Genomic DNA, 16,683 nt, shown 5'->3' with positions numbered 1-16,683 from the left:
GTACGCTGGAAAAACTGGTACTTGTGAATCCTTGTGAGGTGATGACACTGCATTTATAGTACATCATTTGAGGTTTAGTATTTGGCTCCACAAGCAAGAAATATAAAGGATGATAGAACTGCACATTGGGCTGTTGGTATGGTCTGTCACTACTCATGCTGCTATCTGTGGCCCATTTTTGTGTGTGTGTATGTCCACTGGTCCACGGTGGGTTCATATGCCAGGCATGGACTGTATATTAACCTGACTAGTGTTTCTTTAAGTTTGATGTTCTAAATGGCATGAATAGATGCACTCTTTCTCTTTTTGTTGTTTCCTCTGCATATCTTTGACACACACACACACACATATTTACAGTCTTTCATACTGCTAAAACAATTACAGGTAGTTTCCCTCTGTGCTAAGAGAGCTGGTGAGGTGTGCTTGTTCTATAATTACAACTTTCATTGTGTGCATCACTCTGCAGTGCCCCAAACCACCATATCTGCCTCAGCCACTTTGTTCAATGGATGTCAGATCACACTGTGCAGTCTATGTGAAATACCATTATATTTAAAACACTACAGGAACTTCTGTAACAGCAGGAATACTCATTTCCTTTGTTCTAATTTCCTCTCTCCCTCTTTTTTGTAACTGGCCTTCTTCTTGCCTTTTGTGTGAAGGAACACCTGCTCTGTTTTTTCCCCTTCATCTTGTTGTTTCTTTTACCCTTCCTTTAGTCTTTTTATATCTCTGCTCAACAATCTTTATGCCTCACATGCTTTCACACTCCATTTTCCATGCTGGCTCTGGGTATCCCCACTGTGGAAAACTCTGCCTGTTTCATCTGTGTGTGGAAACAGTGTGCTAATATTGCCTGCTTATACCCATTGGGTGGGATAATGGCAGCCATCACTCAGTGATGCAGCACAAAAGCTGACATTTCGCTCTCCTTGTGCTGACAAACAGCAAACACCTCCCACTGCTTTGTCACTTTCTCTTTTGTTTCTTAGTCCCTTTTTCTGCTCTCTGAAGCTGTCACTTACTTTGTTTCTCTCTCTCTCTCTCCTATCTTTTGTTTCCCTCTATAGGTCTCTCTGCTTCTCCTTCTTGCTGGTATCATACAACAAGGCAAAGGTCAAGACCTCTGAAAGATGTTGCTAAAAATGGAAATAGCACTTGATTCTAAAAGCTTTACAAGTGATCATTTTACCCATAAATAAATTATTCATTCAAGTCCTAAACAGAGGGACACATTAAGAGTCACGGCTACGATTACAAGTCAATCATCCTACAGGGAATTCTTATTGCAGATCAGTGAAGGAACTATTGACAAAATAAATGACAGATATATGACCAGTATAAACGCCTTTAAATCCATTTGGGATATCCATATTTTTTTTCTCTGCATTAACCAGTACTTTGGTTTTGTGGCGACAGCTTTAAACGAGAAAGAAAAGAACTGAGAGATGATCACCTTACTGCAGATATGGAGAACTTCATGCATAAAAGAGGGAGCTAAATTAGCATTGTTTACCGTGTAGTGTTTGGTCACTGAGTGAGTGAATGCCAATTAACATTTGAGGGGAAATTCTTGTTTGTATGGCTGAAACTTTCACTAGCTTTAGGAGCCAGCTCCCTCTGCTGTGGTTCTGGACAGGGAGTGAACTGTACAACCGGCTCTTAGAGCCTTTCATGATGTGATGATTAAAACGTAGACGTCGTGTGTAATGTGTCAATTTAGTATGAAAAAGTTCAGGCATAGTCATTTTTTCAGTTGTTGAGAAAAGAATATGTTTCATGGTGGTTTCTGCTGACTTCTACTCAGTTTATGTCTCAAGCTGGGTTGGGAATTCTCTTCTTGTAGCATGAAGTGTTCTTTATAGTCGTCATAGCCCTGAGACATGCTCCATCTGTTCTACTTGACATACAGAAACTGTAATCAGGTTTTGAAGTTACATGCGTGGTTGCCTTTACAGAAAAAAACTGTCATTTATACATCACACACACACAGATACGCACTGTTCCCATGATAATGGCAAATATGCTGCTTCTGTCACCAAAACAACACAACACAGTAACAGCTTTTGACCTGGTGTTTATGATTAGACTGGATTCTTGTAAAAAAGAAAGAAAAAACACCTAATTAATTAAAGGAATGATGTAAACAGTCGATATGAAGAACAGCAGTAACAGCATGCAAACAGCAGCATATCCCTGCAAGGCGGGCCTGGAGTGGGAGGCATTGTTAAGAGGTGTAAGCCTGCATTATGTTTCTTTCTTTAAATAGAACAACAAAGGTATCTCGCAGGTCTGTTTGTCTCACATGGGAATGAACTTCAAAAGTGTATTTTTGTAATTACTTTGAGTACACGAGGAGCAAAGGGGTGGGCCTGACAAAACACCAGACGAACAACTGTCTTCTGCTTAACAGAAAATTGATCTGCACTTTATCATGTACCTATTTTGTCTATGTGTCTATGTCATACTACAAAAGTATAGTTTTTCCAAGAAATTTGCTCAACAATTTCTGCTCAAATTCTTTGAAAACCTGAGGATGTAAACACATCATAACAACATAACTAAACACAACATTTATGACAGAGCTTTATAACACAAAACAGGAGCTTTTGTATCTTGTCCTCTGCTGCTCCTTTTTTACTGCTGCACTACTGTGTCCAAGTGAGTCCAAGATTCAGGTTTGATTGCCGTGTCAGTTCAGTAATAGCCATCATGTCTGCTGAAATGTTGTATTGCAGGTTGTGGTGAAGTCCGCAGCACTAAGTACTGTGATTGCTGTGAATCAGCACTGGGGTGTGGTGGACTGTTTCTTCTCTACCTGCGTGCATTTCTGTGTGAAGGGTTGTGTGAAGGCTTGTCAATGCGGTGTCGCGCTCTCTTCTATATGTATTTATTGTTTATGGACTTGCAGTGCACTTTTGCAGGTATGAAAATGTTAAAGGACAAAAGACGCACTTGTTGGCAGCGGCACTTGACAGTGAAGCGTAGCCTTTTCCCATTAACCCAACAGATTCGCCAGCCCTTTTGAAACGCTTTAAATCATCTCCAGGGTAACTGACATAGTAACTCTTGTTCCTGTTAAGTACTGAACAAAGAGACTGGATGATTCACCTGATGCCAGAATGCAATCACCTCTATTCATAGATTAATAACATCCTGTGGTCCCAGAGCTGCTGCATTTCAGCAGGTGGGCGTGTTGAGCAGTGTGCTGGTTAATCTCACTAGAACCTCATTGTGCTTGTTAAGCAATCAGCTGAAAGTGATTGTTAATTTTGATTCAGGGAGTTGACAGTTTGCTGTTTTTCTCCACAGCTGCATGTACAGATGCACCTCGACATAGAATATCATACCTCCCTGTGGCACCAGCAACAGTTCACAACGTGTGCAATGAGCAGAGGACAGTTGCTGGGTACTCCAGAAGTTGCAGAAGTTGCCAGTGGGGTTGCTGAGGGTCAGCGATCTGCAGCCCCACAATCCCAGAGATGGCGGTTGATGTGTGGCAACAGCAAGACGGCACCATCCAACTGCAGGGTCAGGGCACCAGGGACGACGGGTGCTCTCCCTTCGAATGTGACAAATACGATGTGACATGTCAGTGCATACTCGAACATCGCCCTCTCATACTGGTGCACTGCCCCCCCCCCCCCCCCCCCCCCCCCCCTCCTTCCGATTCTGTTTTTGTCTCTGGCTCACAAACACCCCCGCACACAGAAACAGACACGTCCATACAGAGAGAAAAACTGTAGGCTTCTCCGTATCTCCCTCAAAAAAAAAACAAAAAAACAGATGCAGAAACACAAAGACACTCAAACACAAAGTCGGTTACTAACTCTCACATGAACACGCACATCACTCCACTCCTCCAGTGGCTGTCAGCAAAAGCAGCCAATCTGCCCTACACTGTGTAAAAGTAACAGCTTGCTTTCATTCTCCCTGATCTCAGTCTTCTCTTTTCCTCCTCTCCTCTGTGGTGCCTTCCAGTTACTCCACGTCATCCCACCTCTCTGACACCTCTCCTACCACCCAGCAGTTAAGTGCATTTGCAGACCCTCTCAGATAGGTTGTTATATATATATTTCAAAGGCATTTCAAAGCACATTCAGATGGACTGAATGCACATTCACCAAGGAGCTATACATGGTGTACTTTGAGCTGTGGCTTTTTGGAGTCATTTTTCATTCGTGAATAAGACATCCTTCGAATGTCATGCTCTCATAGTCACTAGTAACTCATACAGTGCTAAAGCACAGTTAATTTTTAGTATTTCAATGAAGTCTTTCACATTTTTTGATAGATTTTAGGGCATGTCTTCACAAAAAGTATGATTTACTCATTCACTGACAAGATTCTTTAGAAGGACACCAACATGACTTTGGAGAGTCTCTTAAAATTAACCAATAAAGAAAACATTTCAATATACCAACATAAATCACTGAGATTATTTAATCCATAGGATGTGCTTTCATGTCGTAACTCCGGTTTTTGAGGATAATCGTGGGAAGCTTTAGAAATACTAATATAAGTATAGGCACATGCATAGATAAAGAGACAGAAAACATGACATGAATCATGATGTTGGATGAAGATAAAACATAGAAAGAGTGATAATAGGGGAAAACATTAATGCACAGACACACACACACAAATTGCGACAGTTGGAAAATTATCCCAATTTGTATTTCATACTTTGATGCTGTCATGAAAATTGTGTTAATTTCACCTGCACGTCTGCTCGTCCTCATAACCCCCTTTTCCCCTGCCGGGATCTTAGAATGCTGGGAAGTGTTAATAATATTTAAAGATAAACGCCATCTGTTCCCATGGTCTAACGTGAATACCAATACGGCCAGCAAACACTGCAATTATCAGAGCCAAGATGTCAGGAACACCAGAGAGGCAGGCTCTCAGCCTCCTGCTCCAGGAAAAAAAGAGACAAATGTGATGTGAGCAGAGATGACTTTTCAGTTCTCAGGGAAACAGCATTCCTCTTGTCCCCCCTTTCCGTACGTTCATCTGCCCATATGTGCGAGGATCCCATAGCATCATCTTTGCTTAGGGGAATCTGCTTTGAACTATATTGGCTTTAGAAATACCTGTCTTTCTCCTTTTGGAAATGTTATACGCGGAGCAGAGACACATCAGCCAGGTGAATGAGAAGCATGCAGTGTTTTTTTTCTCAAATAAAGCAAATTGCATTTTCCCTGCCATATTCAGTTTGTCGCTGCAGGGATGTTCTGTTTGTGTTTGTCTTTGTGCGTTTGAATAAGAGGCAAATGCATTTGAATAAGTAGCATTTATTGTAGACAGACATTCACAGGCTGTACATTATATTTAGACTAAGAATAATATACTTGGATTTAAAAATGCAATTTATGGGTGGAACACTTTTCAGGTTTTCACCTACAAGTTTCCAGTCGATGCTGTAATCTCTTATTTGTCTCTTCCCTTTTACTTTATTTAGTTGGTTAAACATTAAGTGGTGGATTGAAATCTTGACCTCCAAATTTGGCTCTCTTGGCTTCAAGTGTCTCTGTGATTAGTTTGTGAATCATTATAGCCAGCAACATAATGAAGGAACTGTCATATGTTTATATTTTGCACCAAGATACCAGACCCCTGAAATGTCACACCACCCTTCATTCCAGTCAAGGCACCATTTGCATTTTTGGCTATAAACTAGACAGCAGTTTCCCATCAATATTAATGATGTTCCCCCTCCACCGATGTCTGTAAAACCTGAACTCTGTCATTTGTGATTTGATGGTTATTAACTAATAATGCACAGGTAGAACAGGAGATAAAACCAGCAATGAAAGCCGTAGCTCCTCTTGGCCCTGTGCTACAACAGCAGTATCTGACGACACAGATTTCAGAATCTGAATCTGAATCAGAATCGTCTTTAATGTCCATGTTTTTGCACAAAAGGAATTTGATTCTGGTTCATTTCACTCTCAGCATGCAAGTGTTTTTAGATTGCAAATATATTCAATAAGAAATATAAAATAAAAAAGATGAGAGAGAGAAAGAGACATAGATAAGAATAAAACATAAAAAATATAACCTTAAATATTAATTCACAGGCAGATTGAAAAAATAGTGCAAATGATTAGAGAGCTAAATAAAACTTATTTATTATTTACTGTTATTTACAGTTGTGTACTTATAATATATATAATAATATAGAAATATATGACCTGACTTATTTAATAATTTTAATTTTAGGAGACATATCTGACTATATATGACATCACAAATTTAGTTGGATGTCATGAAGAATAAGCTTTTTAACATTGTTAACAAGCAAATCAATCACAATCTTGAAAATCTTTATCTCACACCATTTTAAGAGAAGAAAAAAAAATCCCTCTTCTGCTGTGTTGGTCGCGTGACCACCACAACCACAACAACACTTTTCAAAAGGCCTCTCAAAGCAAATTTTAAGGTGCTATTATCCCCTCTCTTTCCTTCTCACCTTCTCTCTTTGCTCCCTGCTCCTCATGAGCTGTTACACTGTGTCCACTGCGGAGTCAGAGGTGCAGAGGAAGCCACCCTTTGTATATACCACTGTGGAATCACTGGTGTCAGTGTTCACACATTCAGGTTCACATGACACTGACCTGTGGGTGACAGGAGAACTCAATTCTCTGGAGCTTTGGTTGCTGTCAAGGCTGCTGAAAGCTTCAGCAGTGAGATCATACTGTCAGGCATGAGGCAGTCAATGGATTTACTTTGATGATTCAGACTGAAAAAGCCTGACAGTCCACAGTGACACAATGGCCTGTAATCTATTTATTTAAGATTAAAGGCAGTATCAAAGATGCACAGCATCCCTAAATTCAGAGAGGACAAATAAAGCTGTATTGTCTGCAGCAAACATAATTATGTAGACAATTATCAACCAGAGTGCCATGATGATATAATAGATGTATTCTCCATATGTTTATAATCAGGGCTGTGTCTGATTATTGCTGCTATGGTCCAGTGGGCATGTTAGAGCGTATGCGCCAAGGAAGTGCAAGCTATGCCTTCCACTATCAGCTGGCCTCAAAGCTGCCTCTATAATGCATGAAGATCAATATGCTGTGGCTTTGTGAGTGAGGCCTTGCAACGAGGTGCCCATATCAAGTATTCCCATCGACTGCCCTGTTGTTTGAAGGGATCTCTCCGTTTGGATTTTTAGGGCTCTAGGGATAGCAGACTCATGTCTGGATATCCGAACTATTGCTGTTTGGAGGGGGGAGCAATAAGATTAATACTAAAGGGACAGTTCAACAGTCATCCAGTTTGTGTTTAAACTCTATGTTAAACTATTTACCATTTGGAGGAGATGCACTGTTAATGTATATAGATAATTAGATTTCTCGAGATGCTTCTGTGGCCCTTGTTATAATTGAACATTTGAAGAATTAATTATCAGTGAGCATGAAACAAGTGTCATTCTTTACAATCTGCTGCTATCACACTCTCCAGACCCCCCCCCCCCCACCAAACACACAGACTTACACAGGTTTAATAGCAGTTTTGTATTACATGAATACAGCCCAGGAAAAACAAGGATTACTGTCAGACGTTCTCCAAGTTTTTCATTTTGAAGAAACATGGCTAAAAAAATTTATCCCACACATCAAGGAAACAAATTTAATGCACAAATAACTGTTTTAACAGCACATTACTCTATTGAAAATTCTTCTACATCACTACAAGTGGAAGGAAATGTCACAGGGTAATTTTAGGTGATTAAAAATATAATATTGATTCAGAGGCTGGGTTACTAATTCATTCGATTAATTGTGTTTCATATTTTTACTTTTCCCAATTCAGGGTCATGAGCTGGAGCTTATTCCATGATCCACTAGGCAGAAGGCAAGCTAAACCCACTGGCCCTGCATTTTGAGAGAAGTAAGGTATGTCACTCGCACAATTGCCAATCTTGCATCTGCCTTTAAACTCTAGTCTTTGTGGCTATGAGATGAACGCTGTGCAACTGTGCCAAAGTCTTTATATGATTATTCAAGCATACACAACAGCGGTTATTACTGATGATGAAGAGCTGTAAACATTACCCAAGTTGTCAACGGCACAACATCGGCAATAAATACCTTTTCAGTCAATGCGTAATTGAGTTAAACTTCCTTGATCTTATTCTCTAGTGGATGTGTTAACTATCCTATGAGCTTAATGGAATTTGATTGAACTTGTTCGTTTTCCTACACCGTGCACGTACAATGCATTTTCCCTACAGGACATTAAATATATCTAAGTTGACAGTTTTCAGTTGGAACCATAATATATATTGTGTGTGCAAATTAAAAGTAAAAAGATACATAACATAGTTTCCATCATGCATACATTACAGATTTGCTTTCACAATGGACTTGCACACTTTGTGAGGCTTTCACGACCTGACGAACTGTTAAAAGCAACAGGCCCCTGGCTGCTCTCTCTACAGCCTAATGGCCTACTCTAATAGCTGTTTGTCTTGTTTCATGGTAATTGGGGGGCAACAAATTCTGCAGCGAAGTCTATGCTGTCCTTTTCATGCTGAGATTCTTCTGCTAGTCTCCTCTGGGTCTTCTTCTTTGTAGGTACTGGTTTCTGCTCTAATGATATCATAATTGCTGTTTTCCCTCACAGTGGACAATGGTTGCCAAGTCTGAAGGTGGCCCAGCAAATGAGCTGGAGATCAAACCAGGGACACCATGATGATGATGAGATAGTGTAAATGTAGGAAAAAATGAGACATGTTCATCAAAGCATGGCTTATTCTGTCCCTGTCTCGATCTGGTTGCTCATACCCCCCACCCTCCACCATTATCTCTACACCTGCCAGACCACCTCGTTACACATGATACATCATTGGTGGTAGAAATGGCTAATTACTGCTTATGTCCAATTGGATGATATTTGTATGTCCTTGAAAAGACTAAAAGAAACTGGGATATTAAGTTGACAAATTTGGTGACTAACACTGGCGGCCTGATACAGATACATGTATACACACTTACACAAATATTCATTATCATGTTCAAGAGAGTGGCAAAACATCAACATTTCATATTTCATAAATCATTTTTGCAAGGTCTGTTTCTACAATTCTTAAAGACCAGCTCCCCTCCTCACCACACTCACCAGAGTGAGCTAGTGGAGTGTTGTTTGAACAATCATTTTTCAGTCTAGCTGAATTCATGCTGACACTCCAGTTTGCTCAGTTTGCTTTCTGAAAACTCCCCTCTTCCTCTTTGTAATCCTCTGAAGAGAAGAAAGGAGAGAGAGAGAGAGAGAGAGAGAGGGAGAAAAAGAGAGCGACAGTGTATGTGTGTGTGTGTGTGTGTGTGTGTGTGAGAGAGAGAGAGAGAGACCAGAAGTGAATGCTGACGGGGACATTACTTGCCTTCCCCGCATACCTTGTTTACAGTCTCCCTCCCTGCTGCTACACCCTCCTTTCTCAATGGAGCCATAAAAAACAAATAGGGGCTTTTAGAGAAATTGCCTGTGCACTGAAGATTAATAACAGTTGCACCAGTTCACCCAGGAAAGTCTCCAGAGGCAACAACGATATTGGAAGATTAAAAATGCCACATCCCTAAATTGGAATGATTCAGTGCTCTAACCAGCTTATTGAAAGTCAAGGCCTCGGTCTACCTGCCAGACAAAGAGCATCATTAAGTATTTACTTGTGGATAAGGATTCGCTGCATGCGTATAATGATGAGCTGAGGGTGGGATCGATCTGCTGTGTCTCGGATAGAAGCTTGGTGGCCTATAGCTGTAGCGAGAGCGCACAAAAAGACAGGTCATCCTGTGTGAGGTGAGGTCATCTTTTCACTGTCTGTAGCCCATTAGTCTAACGCTGTTCTTCCAGTTGGTGGAAGTAAAGACAGCACCATTTTGACCCATTACTGTCATCAAACAAAAGAGCAAGGTGCAGCTCAGCTCTTATAGTGCTTTCATTCTAGTTGATCATGTTTGAAAAAACAAAACAAAACATATGGACCTATATACCACTAAGATCACATGACAGCCAAGATCAGGCAGCAAAAGTAAAGCAGTAGATAATCTAGATCAGATGAGACGACCCATCTAGAAAAACAAGAAACATAAATATAAATAAATAAATAAATAAATCAAAAATGATAATAAAAACAACAAAAACCGAATATTTCACGTTTGTTTTTAGTCTGTGAAGCTATTTAATGTTTAGCCACGACACCTGGCTCTGCATGTTTTCAGCAGCACTCAGGCTTTGGTAACAAGGACAGACACGTCTCCGTGGCAACCAGAGCGTCCCTGCAGTTGCATGGCAACCATTACAAAAAAAAAAAAAAAAAGAAAAAGAAAAAAAGGACAACGGTTGTCACGTTTGAGAGCCACACTGACGTGCAATACTAATTAGCACCGTTGCTCTTCATTTTCAATTGTATCTGGATATATCTACAAAGCCTGCGGACATGTTGAAGAACAAGACGGAGCTAAAAACACGAGGCTTCACTGTCAAGGCCTCCATGAAGAACTCCGTGGTGAGTGAAGTTATTTGACCTCCGTAACGTCAGCTAACGTCCCGACCAGGTTAGCTGTAGCTAGCAATAGCATTACACCTGACCTCCTGCTATTCACCGCGAGTCTTCTTTGATGGGCAACTCATGACGACGTGATGTTTTAGGTGGTGTGTGGGGCAGTCACTGAGTCAGCATGAGGTAATGCAGGTTATCAAGAACTCTTAGCTGTCTAACTTTGCAACCACTTTTCGTTTACTTTACAAACAGCTGTTGTTGAGTTGCACTGAAGTTTCAGTAAGGAGTGTGGTTGAGTTGTGCTTTGTGATTCCCACTTGCTGCAGTTAGCTACCCAGGTGAAGTTTATGACTCCTGGAAAAGGAGGGAGTGAAAGGGCAGCCTTGTCTATTTAAATTATTTTCTTACCATTAGCTTTTCCCCTTTCGTTTCTCTGTAGCCATTCACCAGGATTAATGAATGTACTGCTCTGTCAATGGAGAAAAAGACAGCCTGAATATTCCCTTCAACTTTCATTTGCTTTTCCGATGTTTTGTCTGTATGTGTATGTATGTGCAGTTCTTTTTACTGAGACAAGCATGGGTGGATTTCACACAAGTTCAGGAACTCTAAAATGATCCAATAACTTTTATTACACTGTTAGAAGCCATTCCAGAGCTATAACACAATGATTAGACACTATGAAATTCTGAAGCCCTATGCTAAGAAAAATGCAAATGACACATTAACACGAAAAGTGGATGTTTTATAGACTGGCATGCTTGTGGGGTAGTTGGCTTTGTCTGCAGCACATGGTTTGAATATTTATCTATTTTACAAGCTTAGAGTTTTCAATTTGTTTGCCCAGCCATCATAGATTTGATTTATTCTGAAGAAACAAATTTTCACCATTTATTCATTTTACTGGTGCCCCTTGTCTTACTCTGGGACAAACAGGTAGTAGGTACTATTCTTGGACCTTTAGTGTCTAACAGAAGATTGGGTCCAACCTAAATAACCATGTAGGACATTTGTCCTTACATTCTGATATGAGTGAGTAAATGGCAGGTGTGCTCAATTCATTACAGTGAGTGTACCATGTACATGGCTGTCTTATGATGACTGTGGCCTTCCTCTGGCATAATGTTAACAATTGGAATAATAATGATAAGGTTGTGAAACAGTCATTTTCTTGTTATGTCACGAACAAAACAATTTGGCTAGGTTTAAGGAAAGATTGTGAGTTGGGTTAACCTGAGTACTTCCATGAGGTTAGATGACTGTTGTTACGGTAACCATGGGTCTCCTGTGTCTTTTGCTAACAGATCCTTCCTCCTCCTGGTGTGTATTTGACGCACCATATAACTAAATTCTAACTTCTCCTCCATCATAATTACCATGGCATTACCAAGAGGTCACCTAAGAATAAACTGTGGCTATGGGTATAATACGCTGCTGGCACAGATGACCTTTAGTGCAATTTTTATAGGAATATAGTCTCTGTTGAACTGTGTTGAAGGAGGAGGACTAATTCTCAAAGACAGTCAAGTTGGGTCCTCCTCTCATTTACTCCAAATGAAGATTGATTGGGAGCGCATAATAGGTTTGTATAGCAGAGGACATTATTCTTTATTGAACTGTATGGATTGTAAAAACTTTTTTTGTGTGGCCACAAAATACATTATTAGAAATCTGGGGAAGATAAGCAGCTGGCGTATCAGACCACAATGAGTTACAGCTTTGTAGTCATGGTTGTTTCTATTTTGACAGATTTGCGAAATGGACCTGACATGACGACTGGCACTACACAATCATAAAATAAGATGAGGTGTGAAACCAATGTTTCCTTTGGCTGATTTTGCTTGTCACCAAAGGCCACTGAAAGATGCACATAGAGCTTCCCCACTGTGTTCTAGTTGATGTAGTGGGCAACTATGATGAGTATAAGCTAGTGAAGAAAGCAAGCCTCCCAGGATTGTATTTACAAAGGCAGCCTTCTTGTAGCCTGATTAACCAGAGCTTATCTGTGGGTCTGAATCACTGCTATGAACAAGTCAGTTGTGCCATTCCACTTCTCTGCTTTTTTTTTTTTTTTTTTTTACTAAAAAAAGATTATAGTTCTAGTTTTCCTCCCCTGTTAAAGTTGTTTCCAGTACATTCATTGCACGTGAATATGTAACCAACATTGCCAGCTTTACCTCAGTCAGAACAGTTATTCACCAGCAATGAGTTTCACTTGAACTGTTCAACAAGTGTTCATCAACACTGCCATGCTTAAATTAATTTGAGAAGTGCAGCTCTGTTGTACTTTCCCCTGATTTTGCACCCAGCAGTGTCATATCCATGGAACTGAGTGTGTGATGCCTTACACATTACCTCCTCTTGTTTTTAATTCTTGCTTTAAACTTTAAACTATGTAAGTCATGGACTGTCATGTTTCTTAAATTGACAGATAGAGGCATTTTTTTACTTTCACTTGCCCGATCTCTCAGGCAATCATATGCAACATATTTTTAAGAGTCTATACCAATGTTTTTGTTAGATTTCTTTCTGTAAAGGTGAAAACAGGTGAAAACAGTATTTTTGGCAGGAGTATAGTAGAAACTATTTATTATGGGCATATATATATAATGATTATTAAATATATATATATTTTTTTAGACAACAAACATTACTGTAGGTCTGCATCAGAAGTTGTTGCCTCTATTGTAAGCAATATTTTAATAAATAGATTTTCTGTTAGCAATCCCCCGGCTCTCACTTTTATATCCTCTCTACTTGAAATGTTAACAGTTCAAGTTTTTGGTAATTTAACCGAAAGAATTTAACTAGGTCTGCCTCTCTTCCTCTAGTTTTTGCAGACAGTTATTGCCTAGCTGCATTCATATTCTACTTAAAAGAACTGGCTCTATGTGATAAATAGAATGGAAGAGCTGCACACTTCGGATGACAGCAAATATGTGAAATTTAAACTGCAGCTCTCGCTTTTTCTATGGTAGGAACTGCCTTGAGATGTAAAAGAGGCAGTCAGAGCTATCATTGACTTCCACCTCCTTTTTTGAAGGTCATAAACAAATCTACTGTCAAGAGCATGCATGAGAAGGCTCCTGCAATCCTTTTTAATATTCACCATCTCTCCAAAGGATCTGCCACGTCTGGAACATGAATAATAGTCTCCCACTACCATACCCCTGGCTAAATCCTCAACAAAAACTATTACATTTTTCTGAGGCTTGCTTATGTCTGTTGCCTTCTGTTTTTTCACCTCCCCTGTGGTCACTGACATATCGCTCCAGAGAGGGCAGCTTTGCAGAGAGCTGCGATTTGTAGGTAACGACAAGGCCATTTCAAGACTTGAAAGGGTATGGGGACTTGAAGCATAGGCTTATTATGCTTTAAAGTATTTGTGGTCATAGAAATTGAATCAATAGCACCAGCCCCCGAAAACCCCCAATCCCCCTTATTTTCTAGTGATTCATCCCAAAGCATTTAAAGACAAAAAAAAGATGCACTTTATATTCTGGTGGTAGGTCGTCACCTTGTGTTTCAGACAGAGAAGGGAACAAAGCTGTTATTTTCTGTGTCAGAGGCTTATTTCAGCTAGGTGACAAAAAATTACAGGGGTTTGGAGGGAGTTAAAACACTTGCAGTGTTGTGCGACAGACAGACATGAACGCACTTATGTACATGTAAATATTGAAACCGACATAGATTAAGGGGAAAAAGATAGGGCTCTCCTTAGGAGTGAGCACCTCATATTTCAAAATACCTGATACTTCAAAACTTAATTGCCCACATGGCTCTCTCTTGGGTCGTGCTTTATTACCCCCACCAAAGACTTTTTTTTTTCCATCTGTGGTATGATAATGCAAAAAGTACAAAACCAAATTTCGGCCAAACTTAGTGGGCCAGGGAAGAATCTAAGTCTTGGGGCAGCTCCGCTAATAATTTTGCCTCAAATCTGTGACATATTTGTCCTGTAAATGCTTGAACATGTGAACATGTTTCATATCAAGCCAGTTTTTATTTCTGTAGGTCACCTTACAGAACTACAACTGGCATAGCTTTACTGAGCTCATCTATGCTTGTCATGTTGTTGCAAGTTGCAAGTTTCACCTCATCAGGTGAAGAAGGAAGCTATATGTGTGGAGTGGTGCGCATTGCATGTGCCCCATAAACAGGAGGCTACTATAGGTCCTCATTGGTGATGCTGGTTTGGTTCCAGCTGGTGTCGTTTGCTGCATGCCATTTCCCACTCTCCCTCCCTCCCTCTCTCTTTCTGTCTCTATCTCTCTCTCTCTCCTGTTACTCTTCAGGCTGTCCTGTTGAATGGAGCCAGAAAAAAAAACAAAAAAAAACAACAACATTTAAGCGACATAGAATTTCTTTATCCAGCTGAAATGGCCGTCTGTCTTTGAGATCAGCCAGGTAGGTAGGGTACAATTGATTTATGGGCTCGTGAAGATGTGTAATTTGTGATCTTATATCACCATCATATCCTGTAAATGATTTATGTGGCCTGTAACCAACACATCACGTAATGTTTTGTCTGTTTGGATACTGATTTTATGCTTCAATAGGCTGTTATGTCTCTAAAGACCATATAGTAAAGACCACATGTATATTAAAGATTTTAAGTGTTATAAAGCTCAGGAAATATTTTCATCATAAGAAAACAGAAAGGAGGTTGAAAGTTCTCGATGTCTCAACATTTCACGCTGTACATACTGTACATTATAACACATGATGAAGAAGAAGAAGAAGAATACATAGGCATGGTTCTCTTAAAGATTCTCTTAAAGATACCATATTCAACCATTCCCCTGATAAGACTAATCAATATAAACCACACCTGACGTCTTAACTTTAGTGTGGTGAAGCTGTGCACATGTGCTTTTGTGACAGGCGCACCTCATTTACTATTTTTACTGCTTGGCCGCTGGAATAAAAACTGAGCTTGCAGATAGTGTCCCCAAGTTTGCTACAACTAACCAACCCCTTTCCCTCGAGCCAATCGTCATCCTTGGCTCACCCTACTAACCCCAGGGGGCAGATGGAGACTCCATGCAAGCGAATGTGACCTCCATATCTTATTCCTTTCCTCCCCCACAGCATCATCATTATACCTGAACAGATGTCTTGGCCCCAGTGCTGCCTGCCTTTCTGTCTTTATCTCTATCTCCCTCCCTTTACACTCTCTGCAGAATCTTCATTCAACCAGCAGATCCCTGAAAATAACATTTTCCACTGTAACAATAAAAGCAAATCAATTAAATAAATAAAAAATTATAAGAGGTAGCAAGATGTCGCAATGTAGTTTAACTGTATTAAGTAACAATAGATTTGTTATGGTGGAAATTTTCAAAGCATTTTTTGTTGAGATTTTGACAGAAATGTGTTGTCTTACATCTTAGCTATTTACCTTTGAGGCTCTAACTCCTATGTGTCATTTTAATAAACAGAGCCATCTGAATGTATTAAACAAGTGACAACTTAGAATTGATCCTTGATTAGGGTTTAAATGAGTTTTGAATTTCAGTGCAACCTGATTAAATATAATCTTACTTTGAATTTCAATCTAAATCTAGTTAAAATGCCAACTTAAATTAAATTTGGTTTAGAATTAATGTAGATTTAACTGCTTGTCTAATAGCCTGATGTATATCAGTTAAAGCTTAATTTAAAATGATTAAATTCCTTTTTTTTTTTTTACACCATAGAGGGGAGAATATAGGATGTAAACAGCAAAGATGAAAAGGCCAAAAGTTTGAGATCAAAATAAACTAATTGTCAGTTATATAGATAGCAGACACTTACTGACTAAGATTGAATCTTTGAAAACTTTTATGGAGCTTAATCTGTATATTTATTATTTTCACATGCACCCAAAATCATTTTTCCTCAAACACATTTAACTGACAAAGGAACTCATAATTTTACCAGCATGATGCAGAAATGGGCCATGAAGTTGGCAGGGATGTTTTGTTTTTATGTTGTTTAAAGCATGGTTATGCAAGTAAAGACAAATTTGAGCAAATTTGTGATTGGATGTTAGGTTGCCCTCCCCTGTCTGCCTACCTCACTTGAACTGTGTTTTTTCACACCAGTGATGCTTGTAGACACACATGCTTCTTTCTGCTCCTGTATGCTCGTCTTATCAGCACCAGAAGCCTGGAATCCATCCCAGTAAGCAG

General features: G+C 39.7%; 1 protein-coding gene across 1 annotated transcript in view; it reads left to right on the top strand.

The window, feature by feature from the left end:
* Positions 1-10,402: 10,402 nt before the first annotated feature.
* pacrg (PARK2 co-regulated) overlaps positions 10,403-16,683 on the top strand; it is a 117,151-nt gene continuing 110,870 nt past the window's right edge. Inside the window, exon 1 of the mRNA XM_029494309.1 lies at positions 10,403-10,516. Coding sequence (XP_029350169.1) covers positions 10,448-10,516 — 69 coding nt within the window. The 5' untranslated portion in view covers positions 10,403-10,447. The remainder of the gene's footprint in view (positions 10,517-16,683) is intronic.

The sequence above is a fragment of the Echeneis naucrates genome, chromosome 22 (genome assembly GCF_900963305.1).
Source record: "Echeneis naucrates chromosome 22, fEcheNa1.1, whole genome shotgun sequence".
Lineage (NCBI taxonomy): Eukaryota > Metazoa > Chordata > Actinopteri > Carangiformes > Echeneidae > Echeneis > Echeneis naucrates.
The sequence above is the reverse complement of the archived record's forward strand: the minus strand, read 5'-3'. Positions and strand labels throughout refer to the sequence as shown.